The 18,945-nt window shown below is 34.9% G+C and overlaps 1 protein-coding gene across 16 annotated transcripts in view; it reads right to left on the reverse strand.

Moving 5' to 3' along the window:
* Positions 1 to 736: 736 nt before the first annotated feature.
* Positions 737 to 18,945, reverse strand: part of Liprin-alpha (PTPRF interacting protein alpha) — a 234,072-nt gene continuing 215,863 nt past the window's right edge. For 11 of the 16 annotated variants that reach the window (XM_087340501.1, XM_087340500.1, XM_022080755.2 and 8 more), the window contains 8 exons: positions 17,912 to 17,959; positions 12,773 to 12,977; positions 11,760 to 11,923; positions 10,448 to 10,642; positions 9,749 to 10,012; positions 8,504 to 8,660; positions 7,184 to 7,300; positions 737 to 6,869 (listed from right to left, as the gene is read on the reverse strand). In XM_087340501.1, the coding sequence (XP_087196627.1) occupies positions 6,783 to 6,869; positions 7,184 to 7,300; positions 8,504 to 8,660; positions 9,749 to 10,012; positions 10,448 to 10,642; positions 11,760 to 11,923; positions 12,773 to 12,977; positions 17,912 to 17,959 (1,237 nt within the window). In that variant the 3' untranslated portion in view covers positions 737 to 6,782. The remainder of the gene's footprint in view (positions 6,870 to 7,183; positions 7,301 to 8,503; positions 8,661 to 9,748; positions 10,013 to 10,447; positions 10,643 to 11,759; positions 11,924 to 12,772; positions 12,978 to 17,911; positions 17,960 to 18,945) is intronic. The other 5 variants (XM_087340499.1, XM_022080747.2, XM_087340497.1 and 2 more) reach the window with 3 other exon arrangements.

The raw sequence follows: 18,945 nt of genomic DNA on the forward strand, positions 1-18,945 counted from the left end.
TTTTCTTTGTAGTATCACATACAGTAAGGATATGGATCACTTGATCAGCCGATATTCACATATTTTACACCAGAATTTGCACGTTAAATCTTTATTGGCTATGATTTTCTGGGTTTTGAAGCTGAAGACTGAGGTGATGTTTGTCTAAAATGTTGGTAACCACCTACAAGACCACAATCAACATCTTTACCACCATGAGAATCGAAAATCTCAGAAGAGACATCTTCATTTCATGCAACACTGAAATCAGACAATGTTAACATGGCTTTACACACCAAAACTTAAAATACTAACACTAGTGAATCAGGATATCAGATTTCTGAGTATGCTAATCCATGATTATAAATCAAGTTAAACCTGTCTGAAAATTGTAATGTATGTCACAAGAATAGCATCCATGCAATGTACAATAAATGTAAACATGAGGCAATGAAGTACTTACCACAATAAGAAAAAGAAGCGATGCAGTTTTTTGTCAATAAACTGCTTCAGAGTCCATCATTGAGTGCTATTTTGGCTGAATAATTTTAAACTTCTCATTACCACATTAAATTACTATAGCAGTTTTTATTTCATTATTTGGGTAGTGGTAACATTGTACGAAATTATTTCAGGAATAGCTTTAGAACTTCATGACTGAACACCGATGATGCCTTCTTTCGCAGTTCCCTTCAAAGTACCAAAAGTTCTTCACGTAGAACCACTGTCTGAGTATTCCCATGAATGAGAAGTATCATTCCTGAAGTATGTACAGTTTATTGCTATATCTATACAGTCTGTACACATTTCCTCACAATGGGAGCAAAACAATATTATTCAAGATACAATTCGGGTCCAGGCTGTTCCGTGTCGTTTCACTGGAATGCTGTGCCAAAATACTGACATTACTCTCAACAAGATTCTGAGCGCAGACTTCTTGCATCACTGTATACTAGCAATTTATTTAACATTGTTTGATTTAAACACTGGCAATTTAATATAACAGTTATTTTCTTGTAAAAATAAATAACAAACAAGGAAAACCAAGAGGTCGTAACTTCATTATCGGTTTATGCATCAGACCCCCAATACAGTCAACAGGTATTACTTCCCTGAATCGAAAGCTCAATGTCTTACTGAGGATACACATTTCATTGCAACAAATTCAATAATATGTTAGAAAAGACTAGCTTGCAGTATTTTTTATATGATCTGCCCATTAAAAGCTCTGCTGTTCAAAATGCAATTGAATTTGGGTACATAGATATACTAAATGTTCCATACAAAACAGGTGGACATTATGACAAAGTGCACAGTTATAAAAACAATGCTTGAACCAGACAAATTAATGGACAGATATTTGAAAGGAGTATAAAAGTATTTCCTTCTTGTTTGGTTGTGTCCCCCTTTGTTCTTTATGTCATGGACTCGTTTCTACCACGTAATTACTGCTAAGCATTTTTTTGTGGAAACAATGTCCCATGTTACATATCTAGAATCAATAAGGTACAAGTACATTAAAACAGTATTTCTTTTTTGTCTTTAACTTTAATTCTTAATGCTGTGTACTGAGCTCCATCAATTCAGCATCAAGTCGCTTTCACACTACCAGAAAATTGTCATTTTATTATTAAATTATTCAGCTACATATACATCTAACATGGTTATATATTTCTAGCAACTTATTGGCAAGTGCAAAAGCGACTTTTTGGGAACACAATGGTGATGGGGCAGAGAGAACAATTATCTCTCAACAAAACAATAATTTTCTTACAATATATTTTTCCCTGTAGTAACAACAATGCACAGATTGGGAGAGTAACCTCACTACAAGCATCTTGACAAAACACTCAACTTTCTCCACCCACTGCTGCATGACAACAGATACACACACATGCAACGAAAACTTAGAACCTTGGCTGGGAAGAAAGGCTTCACACAAATGAGAATAGCTGAATACCTACAGTAAATAGGATAGCTCATTCAATGGGTTTAAGAACTGTATTAAAAAAATTAATTTTATAATACTAATGTCTGAAGTTAACCTGCTAATGAGATGCTCATTCTTGGTCCAAATCACTTCACCTTTTCACACTCAAAGTAGAGGTTATCATTACAAGACATCAGCAAAAGTGGTTACCTCAACGTGACTTGACAGAACATTAAATGGGGCTTTAATACAACTAATAATACTCAATGTATAAAACCGATGGAAATAAGATGCTTTGCACACAATTTAATCCAATGTATGTCTAACAATCAGCTGTACTTCTATTATATTTATATATATAAATTTGAAGTAAATAAATGTGTATCAAGTTTCTGCCTCAGAGTCACACAGTTGGCTGTATGTTCAAGGTTCAACAAAAGTGTTTGTCTAATATGAAACAAGTTTTATTTTTCTTGTTACATTGTCAAATAAATTAAGTTGAGCTACAATTTTTGTCTGGCACTAAATGTTATGAGGTTGTGATAATATTTTGTTGAAACATAAGCTTTTACTGCTGCATCTTGTGTTTTATAATATGAGCAAGATATCTTACTAAACATAGCATTAAAACATTTTCATAACCTCAGAAAGATCCAATGAACACAGTTCCAGAAACGCTGCTGTAAATTTACAGAGGGTGAAAATACTTTAACACATTATGCTGCAAAGCTGGTTCAGTCAGTATGACTGCAGCTGCCATACTGTATGTATTATACTAAAAATACAAAAACTAAATATTTTTGGAGATTTATTACCATACACCATTTCATAAAACTATCTTAAGTGCTCCCACATCATGGGTTTGTGTGACTGCCATGTTATTACAGACTTATGACAGTTTAAAGCATCATTTTATACAAAATTTTGTAAATAACTGATTAATTAGTTCAAAACTTGAAACCAGGGAAGACAGCATGGAGATCCCAGAAGCCTCTACTTTTCCATAAAGAAAGGAAGTTAGGCTAAAATCCTATTTATATGAAAGGATTAAAGCAACAATGGATTTCATATGTAAGATTTGAAGCTTTCATAGTAAATAAATACACTAAAATCCTATCACGTGACAACCTGCATCAAAGTTGAGTTAAAAACCATCATTTTGGATACCTGCTCTGTCTCCATCATATGGGTTGATGTGGGAACAAGACCATAATCCACTGATAAATATATGTCTGTCCTTGGGTTGCCTCTTCCTTATTCATGCACACAGCAACCAGAGGCATGAGTAATCACTAGGGTTCGGATGTTCATGACGTCATATTTTTATTGGGGCTTCTATTTTGATTCTAAACTGAAATTAAACACTAACTGGATTATTCTAATCACAAGCATGTTGTTTTTATTTTACATATAAATGCATATTTAGGTCTTATGTTTTTGGTCACATTTGTAGTTAAATGCATATTTTGAGGATAAAATTCATATTTTGGGTATAAAATTCTTACTTGTAAATACATTTCTCAAGCATTTACAGTGAATCCTTCAGTTAGTTAAGATGCCAACAGTGAAGTGTTCTGAAAGTGCGAAGTAAAGAGGTTTCGTTAAAGATTTCGGCGAGGAATATTTTAGTTATGATGGAACAATTATGTTCTGCAAACTTTGTTAAGTTAAAGTTACAGCTGGTAAGGGATTTAATGTGCAGCAACATTGTGATACGGCAAAACATAAAAATAAATTGAGCCAACAAACCACTCATTAAAGCGAGCAACGACTTCTGTTCAATAACACTGCAACAACTTCACCATCAAACAGGACATCAGAATTTTCAAAGGACCTGTGTGAAATGATGGCGTCTGCCAACTGAAGAAAGTGAACAATAAGCAGTTCAAATTTTTCTTGGAGAAATACATGATTCAGTTAATTCCAGACGAATCAACACTACGAAAAAATGTGCCTGCCTGTTATGTCGTTATTGGCACACTCTTTGCTGACCACCCTGGTGACTTATTCCTTCTTGATACAGTAAACCGCTCATCTATCGCTGTAATTTTCGATAACGCCACAAAACGTTTGTGATGTCTCAAGTTACAAGACCATATTGTGCGACAATCTAATAAGATTTTCATTTGAGACCTTGAAAATGCACATCGTTATATACTGTAATGCTGCCAAGAAAGGAGAATGAAGAAATTTACGTATTATTTTTAATTTGTTTGTAAATTTATTTGTAATTAATGCATTTGAAATGCATGAAAGGCTCTTTCTTAAAATTTATCTTATTTTTATAGGAGCACGTATTCTCAATATCTGATGCTGATCCAAAATGAGGCATTTACAACTTAAAGCGACCGAGGTTTTTGATTAAAATTGCTAGGAAATCAAGTAATGTAATATAGTTGTACATGCATATATAAATAAATAACATGATTGAAATACAATTTTTTTTTTTAAATGTTGGCAAATATTTTTTCATAACAAAGTAGGTCATATTTCGCTATTTTTGGGGCATATTTGCATGCATATTGCTCGGTTTTTTAGGTCATGAACATCTGAACCCTAGTAATCACCTTGCACTGGTTCGTTGTTGCTTAATACAGAAAATGGCCCTCTCTCAGATAGACTGTGTTGGAGTTTTAAAAATCTTGATCATCAGGTTCCATGTTTGGCTCAGTATGAAGCCTTCTTCCCAACATAAACAGGCGTCAATGTTTGGTGCAATTCATATGGGTAGAACATGCTACATACCATTTCAGGAAAAATTCAACATTTGTTTAAAAGAATCAGTTGCAAGTACATCATTTATATGAATCCAACTGACCACAGTTGTGAACTAATTTTGTGTCTGTTGACATAAGAAAGTGTGCAGAAGGGACAGAAACTCACAATCAAAATGGTTCTCAAGTATACACATTTGAATACCTACAAAAATATGAATGTCTGCCTTTGTCAAGAAACAAGGAGAGAACTTGGAAGGAAGGTCATCCTCAAGTTTTTTCCCCAATTGATCCCTTACCTGCTGAATCTTGTTACAAACACACAATTATGTATTTACTGAGATGAAAACTATATCTTAAGCAATAAAATTAAACTTTCTCAGGTGGGATTTGAGGTTATCACAGTGACAAGTATGAAGATGGTTGTCTTCTGGGCTACTGCACCATGGAGTCTAGCAGAAATTACTGCCTCCATCATCACAGTGATAAGCACTCAACATCTATTACACTACATGGTGCAACATCCTGGAAGACATCATATTATAAGTTTTTGCAGTTCCATTTGACTGTGTCCAGTTGGATTCTGAACTGCTTAGTGACAAATAATTTCATGCATTCGGGGAAAGTTCAAAACAAGTAAAAACAGTCACTTTTTAATTCATATAGACAGAACTATGTGTATTATTTTCCATCAGAATGAACTGTCACATGAATGGAATAAATTTTGTACAGAGTAATCTCCAGGCTCATTATTTATCAGAATAAATCTGCTGAAATAAGATCCAAATAACACATACTCAAAGCAGTCATCTATGCAATTATGAATCAATCACTTTCCTAATATTACTGAGGTTACTATAACAAATAGTATACTTCTGTATGTCCTGACGTGTCACACAGTATGTACTGATTATGATCCCTGCAGCTGCTTCTGTCTACTATATTAGCTTACCATTATTATTGGCTTGGTCCTTTTATCAGTAACAGCATTGCAAAGATAACTAATGAAGATGCAGCATGAAATACTTGTTAGAGCCAAGGTGTTATTAGAAAAAGGTAAGTTTATTATGATCTCCTACTCAGGATTCTTCTGTGAAGGGCTAAGTTTTCGGAACATGATCAGAGTATAAAATAATACTGGATACATTCAGCAACTGCATCATGTACTTGAAATGGATCTTTCCTAATCTTTCATTCATTACACTTTTGTACAATCATTTCAACAAACTGGCCAACTGCCAATTTACTTTGGTAACCATTTCATTAAACTATAATCAATAATAAGACATACAGTTCATATCATCTACTTCATTATCCATCTTTCTTAAATTGTAGGCCCGTAAATGTCCTGCAATTTCAACACTCCCTACCAACTTATATTTTTTAAACAAGTCTTCACTTTCTGTAATAATCATACATTTTAACAACAAAGCACCAATTTTGTCAAGTACAGGGAGGGAGGAAGGATCTACTGGAAACAGGGCTGGATTTAATTCAGAGGAAGGATTAAAGGTAAACTGTTTACACAACACATAATATGGTAAGCGGATTACTGACTTGATGTTCCGCGAGTCCTCTTAATGATGGCACTGACTGAGACAATTATGCAATTACATTACTTAATAATATTCTTAAAGCTCTTTTTTTTATTGACAAAACAGTAACGTAAGTCCTTTCGTAAATATTAAAATAAGAAAAAGGAAAGTAAGAAAAACATCACCATATCTGAATAAGGATGGAGGTAGTGTCAGGTTACTTACCAGGTGTTTGTTTCATTTGACAGTTACACTAAAATTTACAACAGTTCATTCAGACATCAGTCCAACTGCCTTGATACGACACAGACTAGGGATGGGAGTTTCAGCACTGGCTGAAATCAAACCATTTAAAAAACAAATAAAAAAGAAAACAATGGAATAGACACTGCTGGCTAATCAGACGAGTTGCTTTCACTTTGTGTGGTAATGCAGCTAAGTGCCTGTGACTGAAAAAAATGCAAGTACTGACTGATTGATGCTGGTGTTTCATCTGACCAGTCTGAACTGAGAAAGGACTGCCAGGCAATGGCTACTACGGATCCAAGTCCTCTCAGTCCAAACACTTGTCCACAACAACTTTCTGAAAGAGTCTTAGGTGTGTGGATGTCTTGTGGTATAATATCAAGACTTGGGCAAATCGGATTCCACCCGACGTTCTGTTGCAACAGTTAGCATGTTGTTAAATTCCATTTCTAACATTTGTCGCACCTATAAAGAGTGAAGGATAAATTGCATTATGTTAAAAAATAAGTCTATCAAGTATGGGTGATATTGGGCATGTGTGCATGCAAGTTAATATCATTAAAATTTAAAGTGTTTATTCAGTAATTTCATGACAATGAATCAACTGCTGAAATTACAAAGTAATGAGTGACATGTGGGAAGATGAATGACAGATGGGCACTAAAGGAAGTGGCAACAATCTACGTTAAGTGAAGGAGAGACCATTTGGGAAACCTAAGCATATAAGGCAATATTAAACCAAGTTTATATATGTTACAAGCATGAGTGGAGTGTTTTACCTGTGTATTCTGTGTAGGTATTTGCAGTGCCAACGCCATGCTGTTGTAATCAAAACTTTCATCTAGAGCTATGAGAGCCCCATGGACACCAGACTCCAGAAGATTGTTTGCATATTCCTACAAATCCAAATAAAAGTGAGCAAATGTGTAACTAACGCATTCACATTAGTTATAACCTATGGGTAATTAACACACACAATACCCTGATTCATGTCAAAAATACACTTCATCCAGTTTTTGTTTCATCCCTTAAGATGTCTGTCAAGTCTTTTAGGTCCTGTTATTTTAATTCCCACAGTTTTTATAAAGGTCTTCTATCTGAACAATGGTTTGTAACAGTATCTTTTCAATTCATTTTATGACCACTGAGACTCACTGGTTGCCACAAACAAGTTTAATAAAAATCTGTTAGTGATTCAAAAGTAATTTGGAAAAGATACTCACACATGATAGCAAGTCTGTTTTACCAATGAAATAAGAAAGGCAGACTAATAAAATACTATATGGAATATGTATGTAATTTCTTTTACAGTGCAAGTGCTATCATTTGCAATAAAAACCATATCAGAAAATTATACAAATATGAAATGCCATGAGTTATGATTTTACCATGCAGCCATGAGAGTAGGTAGTTCAGGGACAGTGTATGTGGAAGAGTGATGGAAATATAAAAGAATGTTGCACTCTAACAGCATAATTTCTAATAAACATTTAAAGAGGCAACATAAAGTAGGATGTACCTACAGCTATGTTATAAGAATCAACTTAAAAAGTTTCCCTTTTCAATATATATGTTTATATTTCTCATTTTCGGGGAGAATTTTTAAGAAATATGTAAGAATCACACAATGCCACTGTCAGCATTAGCGGTTGTAATGCCCATACCCTGCAAACATCATTAAGCTGCCATGTAAACTACAGATGGCAGTAAATGAGCCATGAAAAATATTCTTTTTTCTTCTTCTTTTGAAATTTAGAAAAACTAATCCTTTGAACAAAATTTAGCTACAGCTAGGAAATAATTTCTATTGCAGACCCCTCAGATGCAACTCCAGAAAATTATTCATACCATGCCAGAGTTTGGATTATGCCATAAACTCATGAAAAATCACTAAATTAATGAAACTATTATGTGTCTACCTCATATCTCTTATGCACCATCAAACACCTTCCCTTGAATGCCTTTTTCTTCTTTCTTACTTTTTTTTTTTTGGGGGGGGGGGGGGGGGGGCAAAGAAAGGAAAGTGTTGAGAAGAAGTTTTCAGTCATGTTCATGACCCTGCAAAATGTTGCAACTTCATGTTTATTACCAAAATCTACCTTTAATCCTATATGTGTAATCCATCGTATGACACGTTCATTGGACCATACCAATACATCTATCAGGTCATTCTCTGAAGCTTTCCGCCTTTCTTCTAGTTGCTTACGATCATAGTTGAGCCTTTTTAGACATGAAATGCCATATTGTAGGCTTGTCCTGCAAAAATATATACAGTATTGTCAAATAAATTTGTTTCTTGCATAATTCTAGCACCTACAATCTCCTAAACAAGACTGATCCAAAGTGTTGGGGAATGTAACAATATGTCCCTGCAAAATTAGCACGATGATGACATCTGCAGCCTGACTGCTGATATTCCCGCACATCTTTTAACAGTCTCTTTTCTGTATTTTGAACCTATTATCATGCTCACTTTCTTGCCTTTGTTGCTTTACTTTACATCTACCCTGTGCTGATCTGTCTGGTTTGCGTATCAATACCAGTACAGCCCTCGGTTTCTTCAGATTTATCAAGTGTGGAGGTGGTAGCCTGTCTTTTTTCTTGCTAAGTGATTTTTCATGATCAATCATATTTTCATGTAATCTTAAACAGTGATTATTGCACCTGCAATCTATTTACTAATTTGTGGTTTAATGACATATAGCATTATGGAAACATACTGCACCTCCAAAAGGCTACTGTAGTCGCCTTTATATGCTCATTAATTAAACTGCCTAACTGTTAAGTAGATATATGTGGTAACTACCTTATATTCACATTCCATCCTTCTATTTTTTTGAATGTATGTTTATATGAATTGAAAGTCTTGAATCATTCTTAATACTTCTTATGAGTTGTTTATATCTTGTGTGTTTTGTCTAGTAAATTTCATACAGTATTATTGATTTTAAAGGTGATTTTTCTATTTGTGGTGTTTAACAGTTTTGTTTTGCTTCTAACATAATTTCCATAGCATGTAAAAGTTATCTATTTTTGTTTTTCTGCATTTACTCTACCATTAAAATGTAATAGTTTTAAGACATAACAAGCAAGTAAAACTTTTAACAACATTTTCCAAAGTGAAAGTACAGCCACCAGCCATTGTATGGGGACTTCAATTCCTTATTTCCATACGAAAAATGTTAAAATTGACTATTTGGACAAAGGTTCTACTTTACTTCAAGTCTTCTGAGACCAAATAATTCTGGTCCTTATAACACGAAGTTCTCTATGGTAAATGTCACATGAAATTACTAATACCAGTTCATATCTTACCATGATATCTCATTTTAAGTTCATATTACCTATGGAAACTATCAACCATTTTGAGCTGTCCTCGCAAATCCTTCTTGTTGAGATGATCCAACATTCTAGCATCTACCAAACATTCCATAAAGGTGGTTCTGTATTGAGGTAAGCCAAGTGATGGTAGCCACGCATTGCCAATCCATTCATGGTTCATATCCCCAAATGCTAATGTGGTGCGTGAGGTTTTAGGTGCTGAAGGACTTGTCAGGGAGACCATCTCCTGGATTGCTAATCGTAGCTTCAAACGATGCAGTGGATTGCTGCAATCATAAAGAGTACACTTAATTTTCATCCATAATTAAGTTCACATATTTATATAACAAAGGGCAAAAGATGACTGAAGACAGCAGAGATGAAATTCATTAGGATATAGTTTGGTTTACCACAAGAAAAATAAAGATATTTTAGATGAACATGGTCCCACAATATAAACAAAACTGGTTACACCATGTTTGAAGGATGAAAAACATAAGACACCCATGACAAATTCCTGACTACCAACATATTGGAAAACAAAGACCTGGACAACCATTCAAGACACTGCTAGACAATTATAATCTAGAGATCAAAACATATCATTCACTGTTCTAACTTTGAGACCACACTAAAAGATGACGAAGAAGAGGATGATGTTCATACACTAATTAATGATCAATTTTATCTATAAGTTAGGAACAAGACAAATCATTTCTTACCTAATACCAATTTCCCTCTGGATTTCTGTATCACTGAGGGCACTCATGATGGCCCCCGACTTGACATTGGCGCGACACGCTGCTACATACCAGGCAGGCATCCCCACCCACAGCTCTAGCCAAGCCACTATGGTAGGTCCATTCCACAAAGCAAATGGAGTCCCTGCTTTCATTGCTTCTGCTAGAAGTTCATGTCTGAAATCAAAGAACACAAAATCTAATTTCAGAAATTATCCCATTTACTCAAAACTCCTATACACTTTTGATGTAAACATATATATCCTGCAGGCATCAGCTATTTATTTTAAAAGGAAGTTACGTGAAAATAAATAACAGTAATCAGGATTTAATGTTTTCACATAGGTGAGAATGAAGATGGCTGTCTTCTGGGTTGTAGTGCTGTGTAGTCTAGTATAAGTTTACCAGACTACAGTCAAAGGTCCTTGCTGCCTCCATCATCAGGGTGATGAGTGACTCATCATCCTGACGATGCTGTGGGGATGCCACATTTTCATACAGCTCCATCACTAATACAAAAACAAACGTTCTTGATAAATATGAAAACTCCTATGGCATTCTGAAAGGTGTTTGAAAAGTTTCAAGAGGTGTGCACCGGGTACTGGTTGGGAAGAGACTGCTGGGGAGACCTAGACGTAGATGGGAGGATAATCTCAGGTGGGATCTATGGGAGACAGGAGCTGAAGGAGACTGGATTTTGTTGGCCCACGACAGGGTCTAGTGGAGAGCTTTGGTTAATTCGGTGATGAACCTTCGGGTTTGGTAAGCTATCTAGTTGGTTAGATAGTTGGAAAAGTTTCTGTCCACTCTAATTTCAGGAAATAAGGGGTTCAAGAGGTCATTAAATTTTCCCAGCATGTCGTATTATCATTACTGAAGCATGGAAAATGTAATAACTGTAACATTGAAATGCCTGCACGGGTTTAACAATAATGTATTAAGGATTTGAAAACTGTGGTGCACAAGGAATATTTTTTTGGTACAAAAAGCTATGATAAAAATGCTGTCTGTTGTTGTAATACTATTTTCATCTGTCAAATGAAGAATTTTAATGAAGAGAAAGTTTAATTTGAACGGGAATTTAAGAATATGGCTACTGGCTGCATTTGAGATAAGTTGATTTTGTCCATTGGTGAGCAGAAATTCACAGCATTCATATATACGGATGGACTTTGTTTCAGTTCTTGCCATATTCTTAAAATAAATGTTAATATGTTGACAGAGAATCTCCAGCTTCTTTCATATCAACCATACGGACTGTAGCAAATTGCATACAAGAATGTTTACTGCTTACTTTTTCTTCTTTCTCCTGTCAAAGTCTCCCTTCTGACCAAGCCCTCCACTGAGACTGAGTGTATCAGCACCGCTCATATCAGCATCACCATATGATGAGGTAAAGGTCATAACAGCTGAGTCTCCAGATGTTACACCCATCATTGATGGCTCTTTCGATTTGCCCTATACAATAAACGAGTAAAACAACAATAAGCACCATTAGAAAGTAAATAATATAGAAGACAGGGCAGGAGTGAAAGATTCTCATTTTGTAAGACTATAATTACATGAGTACACTAAATTAGTTTAGCAATATTATGATATCCCAAAGATGAAATATTTAATGTTAAACATGTCACCAAAAATTTCAGAAACTAATATTTGAACTCATATGAAAGACTGGTACAAGTATGTAATTTCAGAAATAAAAGATCTAATTGAACAAGTACAGTGTTTATAAAACCTTAAGTGGAACATGGTACATCTTGAGAAGTTGGTATTCACTCAGCTGGCCAAGAAATTCCTGATCTACTGTCATGTTCACAAGAACCTGACACTGTACCCTATCTTGAGCCACATGAATTCAGTCCACACCCTAACAACCTAGTTCTCCAAGCTATTTTTAATATCATCTTCCCACACCTCATAAATGATCCCTTTTATTCAGGTTTTCTGACAAATCACAACAGAAATTGTCTACAGGCTTACAATGTGAGCAACATATCTACAAAGGACAACCAGAAATTATACAACACAGTACTGACAACTTAAAATGGTGTGTAACTGAACCAAAGTTCTATAGCCAACCACTAGAAGCCTGAGAGGAGTAGATAAAAATGGACAAAGCAACAGATATACATGACAGGAGAAATTACATAATATTCCTAATTCCTATTCATAAACACCTGCTCAATCTCATATTCATTACCAGTTTCTACTCTGCACAAAGGTGGCAGGTCAAAACGTTCATCCAATACAAGATATTGTTGCAACTCACAAGACTACATATGACAATAAATATTGATAACCTACCTTCTCCTTCTTGCTAAAGAATCTACCCAGCTGTGACTTGATGCCCTTTTTCTTCTGTGCAGCAGCAGCAGCAGCGGCGGCAGCAGCTGCAGCTGAAGTACCAGCTGTTGTGGGGGCAGTAGTACTGGCAGCATTCTTGTGCAATGAATCTTGACTGCTGTGGCGAGAAGACAGAGGAGAGGGAGGTGTGGAGTAATCTCCAGGCCTGTACCAACATACACACACAACACTAACTAATTTCTAATCTACGCCACACCATATGCACCCCGAGCAGTAACAAACATGGGCACAACAATGCGAGGAGAAGCGCACGATGGGACACGTTTGTTATGTCACCATCAGAAGGCATTTTATGAGAAGCTGGTTAAATGCAATTAACTGGATATGTTTTCTTGGTTGAGAGCTGATTGATTCTTTAGTCTTGCATCATTTTTATATGAAACAAGGAAATTAACGAAAATGTTATGATGGCTACAAGTTATATTGTATGAACTTGAAATCAAGACTGGAGAATTTCTTTGATCTAAGCCAAACATTTGGAGTACCTTCACTGTTAATCCAAGTTCCGTTCCATTAATACTTCTTTAGAACCGCATGTAAAATATGTAAATAAACACTTCTTGGTTGAGGAAATTCTTGATGATAATGACATAAAAGGCAAAAAATAAAACAAAGCAAGATAAATTAATTAATTTCACCCATTATAGTTTTGTCCTCCAAAACTCCCACATGGATTGGCTGGGTCTTGAACTAGGATTTACATGGTAAAAGTTTGTTTGTATGCTAGACACAAGATCAACTATAGTCTTTATAAATGAATAAATTGTACTGCTAATAATTGACTAATAATTTTACATAAAACAAATTATGAACAAGAATTTTATGTGTAATATATCACTGATGTGAAGCGACTGTTAGAATAGTCAGCCATAAGATCTGGTAGGTGAACTCCCACACCCAAGTGTCACTGTTAGCAATACTTCAAAAGTTATGAAACAAAGTAACAAAAGTAACAAACATCTCATTGTTCCTGATGCTGACATAACAAACTATGTCATAGGTTTATAGTGCAAAAACAGAAAACAGCTGCCAATGTGACATCTTCAAGAGACTCCTAGCAGCAAACAAAAACTGTTACATCCCGTGGAGTAGAACAATGATTATTCAACATAACAATTTTAAATTATATGTTCTGTACCACAAAATAAACAGAACACTTCACCATGACAAAGATCAACAGGTTCATGCTGCTTACAGCCAGAATCGTACAAAATATGTAAATACAAAATGAAGATTTACTGATTGTTGAAGAAGGTGGAACATATAGTTACCACTTTGCTTTAAAAAGTATGATAATGGGATGGCCTCCAATAGCACAACAACCAAGCAAAATTCCATCAAAATCCATTCAGCAGTTCTCAAGTTCACACATGTGGACAGTGTTCACCTTGTATAAAACATGCAAAGCGTGCAGAATATGGAGACTACAGCTTAATTAATGTTCATCATAATTCTGAGGCACTTTCCCAACAAAGAAAAAATTAGTTTTGCCACATCTGGATGTCTGTCTGTACGTAATAACAATGCATATAAGAATTGCTGAATGGATTTTCATAAAATTCAATACTGGGACTTTTAATAAAATCTGCTAAATTCATTAAATTTTATAGTAGGTAGTTTTGCCAAAATTTGTCAACATATTACAATTATAGTTGAAATCAGACAATAATAACAGACATATTAACATGAAGATCTACAAACGCTTTTGTGCATATATTGAGCATAAGTTACTAAATATTTACTGGAGGTCACCCTCTTTCAGAATTTGCAGCAAAATGACCTGTCATCTTCCTTGCAATTCTAAAAACAGCATTTTTTAACTGAATACAGGCCTAAATTTGCATTTTAACACTTCTGCACGATATTGTATTATATTATAGTGAGTCTGCACAATATCTAATATTTCTATTCAATCACATTTCTATAGATTTTTTCTCTTGCCTAGCTCAAAGCCATCAGTGAAAGGAGCAGAATATGGTTATGCCCCTCTATTGCCACATACAATTAACTAAACAATCATCTCAATGATTACTGTGTTATCTTCACACTTTCATGAAAAATTTGACTGATGGGTGCAAAATTTTACATAAACCTCTGTATGCCAGCATTTTAAATATTATAAAAACATAAGTTAGGAACAAGCCACATGGCCTAAACCCTAAAGAGTTCATGATGATGATGAAAGATATAAGTACATATTTGCTTGTGTACAGATACTCTTTCTGTATGTTAAGAACTAATTCAGTGAATAATCAGTGTTCCACTACATAAGATGAGTATACAAAATAATACAGATATAAAGTAATGCGTTAGAAAGAAGTCTATGAAGTGGGAATGAAAACTGCAATAAAAAGTTCCTTCTAATTCAGCAGCAGTGGTCGCTAGGGAGTGAATTCTACTCCAGACTCTAAAGTTGGTAATGTCAATTAATTAATCAATGTTATACAGTCACATTTATATTGAGTTCTAGAAAAAAAAACTCTTGGTAGGCTTAAGTAGAAGAACTATATATTCAATGAAACTTGGGTGGCAAACTGCAGAACTTCTGTCACCAAACACATTTCTTGTAACTTCTGAAGCATAGTGGATTTCTTGTTTCTTTAAAAACCTTACTTTTTTGTTTAGTATGACATACTTAATTCTGAAATAAGTTATTATACAATAATTCTCTCCTGAGCCAACTTAGGTAGTGTACAGCATATACAAGTAACCAGTATGAAAACATTAACCTAGCAGGGATGCAGACTGCAATCATCACGTTCACTAGCGTAACTTGGAACCGCAACATATGAAAAAGTGGGACTTTATACTTCACTACATAACAGAAGATATCAAAGTAAGGTCCATTCCTTTTGAAAGGTTAACCTAACAGATATAAATTAATGAGATGCTCTAAATTCAAAGTTCATTTGAATTGAAGATATCCGTCTTCTGGGTTATTGCGCTGTGTAGTCTGGTCGATGTTAACCAACGTTTCAGAGGTCATACTGCCTCCGTCATCGCCCTGATGACGGAGGCAGTATGACCTCTGAAACGTTGGTTAACATCGACCAGACTACACAGCGCAATAACCCAGAAGACGGATATCTTCATACTCACCGCTGTGAGAACCTCAAGTCTTCATTTGAATTATTACGTTGTTTTACAAAAGTGAATATGTCTTACACAGTCACTGTGTTGTGAGTAAGGAGTGACCAAGGAAAGATAGGTACAGACATAAAAAAGAAATTTTGAAAGTCCATAGAAAGCAGATCAACCAGAAAGTCAGAAATCTGATAAGCACAAGAATGATGACATAGAAACAAACCTATTATAGTAGTAGTAATGATATAGATGGAACCTTACAAAATGAACAAAAAACATTTACAAACACACATACATGCATACCTGCACACTCACACACACATTATTAGAATCATAAAACTGATCTCCTTATGGAAGCAAATGAAATTTTTTAAATTATCAGGTGTGGCTTACAGATCACAACTCCGACTTTGCAAGACATTTCAATTCAAACGTGTAGTGGCTAACTGTAAAGTAGTGGGACCCCAGAACCAAAAACAGAGTAGAATGTACACCAATGAGCTCTTTCAACTAAAATAAAGTGCTTGTATTGCAAAAGGAATTCAGATATGGGTTATTTAATACAGAATTTCTTGGTGAGTGATCAAACACATATTAGGCACATTGCACCTTTTAAATGACAGAGTTTCTGAATACAATGAATTGGTCTCTAACTTTCAGCAGTTATCTACTTTAATTCTTACAGAACTTATAACAACATAAAAACAGATGAATAAAATTTTCCATCAAGTTTATGAATGTTTTCAAGGCTGTCATGCAAATATGGTCATTCCACTGTAACTCGCTCAGCATGTCAATATCCCATGTATGAAAAGTTAATTAATTATGGATTAATTTCATGGTGAAAAGGGCAGAGGTTTTGGGTCAGATACATGGCCTATGTAATAAGTTTTCACTGAAATGAACAACCACATGTTCATAAAAAATCTGCCAGCAGAGCAAAGTATTTCAGTTTCTTTAGAATGTTCAGTCTGCTACGGCCATCTCATAACTCTGCTTCCACCACATTCTTCAAAAGCAGTAAATCTTTTTTAGTGTTAAAAAGAAGCATGAGCTTAAACTAAATTACATCTACACCAGATCTAGGAGAAATTTCCTGTGTACCCATGTATATAATACTTTGCTGTGAAATGACCACAGGCATTAAAGAAAGAAAGAAGCATAAATAATCAGCATGTTCTTTCATAAAATGCCATGAAAGTGTTACTACTAAAGCTACACCACTGCTTCTGTGAGAAGTCTTGCAAACAAAAGTTTTGTATCTGTGGCAACAGACTAAGCTTATAGCTGTCATGAAATATGAATAATTTTCATACGGAAGCTACAATAAACCAATCACATATACACTTTAAATTAACCTTAAAGCATAAGGACAAAAATTACTTCATACTGTAACAGCAAATATGCACTACAAAATGGAAGCCACAAATTTTCTATCTGTGGACTAAATTGCCTAGAGCACTAAAAAGAGGTGGGAAGAAAGATAATGACAATGATAATGCAATCACTCATATGCTAGAGGGAGAAAAGAAACTTCTTGTGTGGTGATACATGCAGATCAGAGGTCAGCTTAATGATGTTATATCAGCCCTTCACTAAACATCATGTTATACAGAATGTATATTATGATACAAAGAACTGTGTTAGAACAGCACAAAATATCCTTCTGATGTGCTGTTTGAATGTTACTTAAGCTGTGGATTCATCTTGCTATAAATTGCTTCAATCAAAGGCTTTCTATAACAGGAACAAACTTTCCTGTAACACTTAGCAGTAAGAAAACATTTATTTAAGCAATTCTATAATCCCCAAAATTTAAAAATGGCAATAAAACCATCAAGGCTGAAAAACATTATTGTGTATTATCATCATCTGTACCATACTCCTTCTATTTAGAGGACAGCCCAGACTTGGCTGTGAATTAAACACCATTAAGCACATCACCCCCACATAAATAAGTTGTGAAATAGAATTTATAGGTGTAAGAAATTTAACCTGAGCGTGAGGCCGGTGGGAGGCAGCGTGGCCGGAGAGCCCGCTCGCCTGCACAGTGGAAAAACAAACATATATACATGGTAGATCAGTAACAGATTTTCTGCATACAGGTACTACCCGTTGCTAGGATAGATTGGTTTCGATTACAGATTGTACGTTTCAAATACAGTTAAGCTTTTCCATTATAATAGATACTGAACTGAAACAGACAATGTGAAACACATATTCTATATCATAATTTTATATGATTTAAGTTTACATTTGGTCAAACTATGGATTATATCTTCAGAGTTGTAATGCCATATAGCCATATTGATTACTAACCAATCTTCAGGGTAAGATGGTAATACATTCCTCTGAAACAATGGCAACTACCTACCATCTGCTTTTCTTCTCTTGGTACTTTGCTAAGATCAACACTGTAACACTGTGGCGTTTCCTATGTTCTCAAGTTCAAATAAAGATATTAAAACCGTTTTAGTGTAAAGATTTGTTCCTGCAATCATAAGTACATAAATCTTCTACACACAATACTAAAAATGGCAAGTAAAACTGTTAACTAGTATATCTTTCCAGTACAGGGCACATAATCTAATCTGTGTAAAGATCATACTGAAACCTGTACGACAAGTATCTTGTAAATCAACAGTGCACATAAGTAATGGAATACTTCTGACGATAATTTTTCACAGTTCAATCTAGGGCATGTTTCAAAGCATGCCATACTGTATTTCCAATAAACAGTTAATGAATGTAAAAAAGTCACAATGAAAGTAATGGAGTTGTTCATTAAAAGGTGCAAGAAACAGCAGAGAGCTGAACCCAAATAAGTATGCCTAAAGATGCTGGACATTTTCCAATTAGCAGGTGACAGGAACTCCTTTCATAGTATCCAAATTGTAAACAAATTTCTGAAAAACTATAATATACACATGGGATGCCACTGTTTTCATAGTTCTGTTATGAGCTATGTTCCATAGAAGGCTGAGAATTGCTAGTTCAGATAGAATAATCAGTCCTGCTACCAAAAATTG

The sequence above is a fragment of the Zootermopsis nevadensis genome, unplaced genomic scaffold (genome assembly GCF_977971745.1).
Source record: "Zootermopsis nevadensis isolate Lab colony 2312 unplaced genomic scaffold, Znev_1.0 Znev_ptg000061l, whole genome shotgun sequence".
Taxonomy (NCBI): Eukaryota; Metazoa; Arthropoda; class Insecta; order Blattodea; family Termopsidae; genus Zootermopsis; species Zootermopsis nevadensis.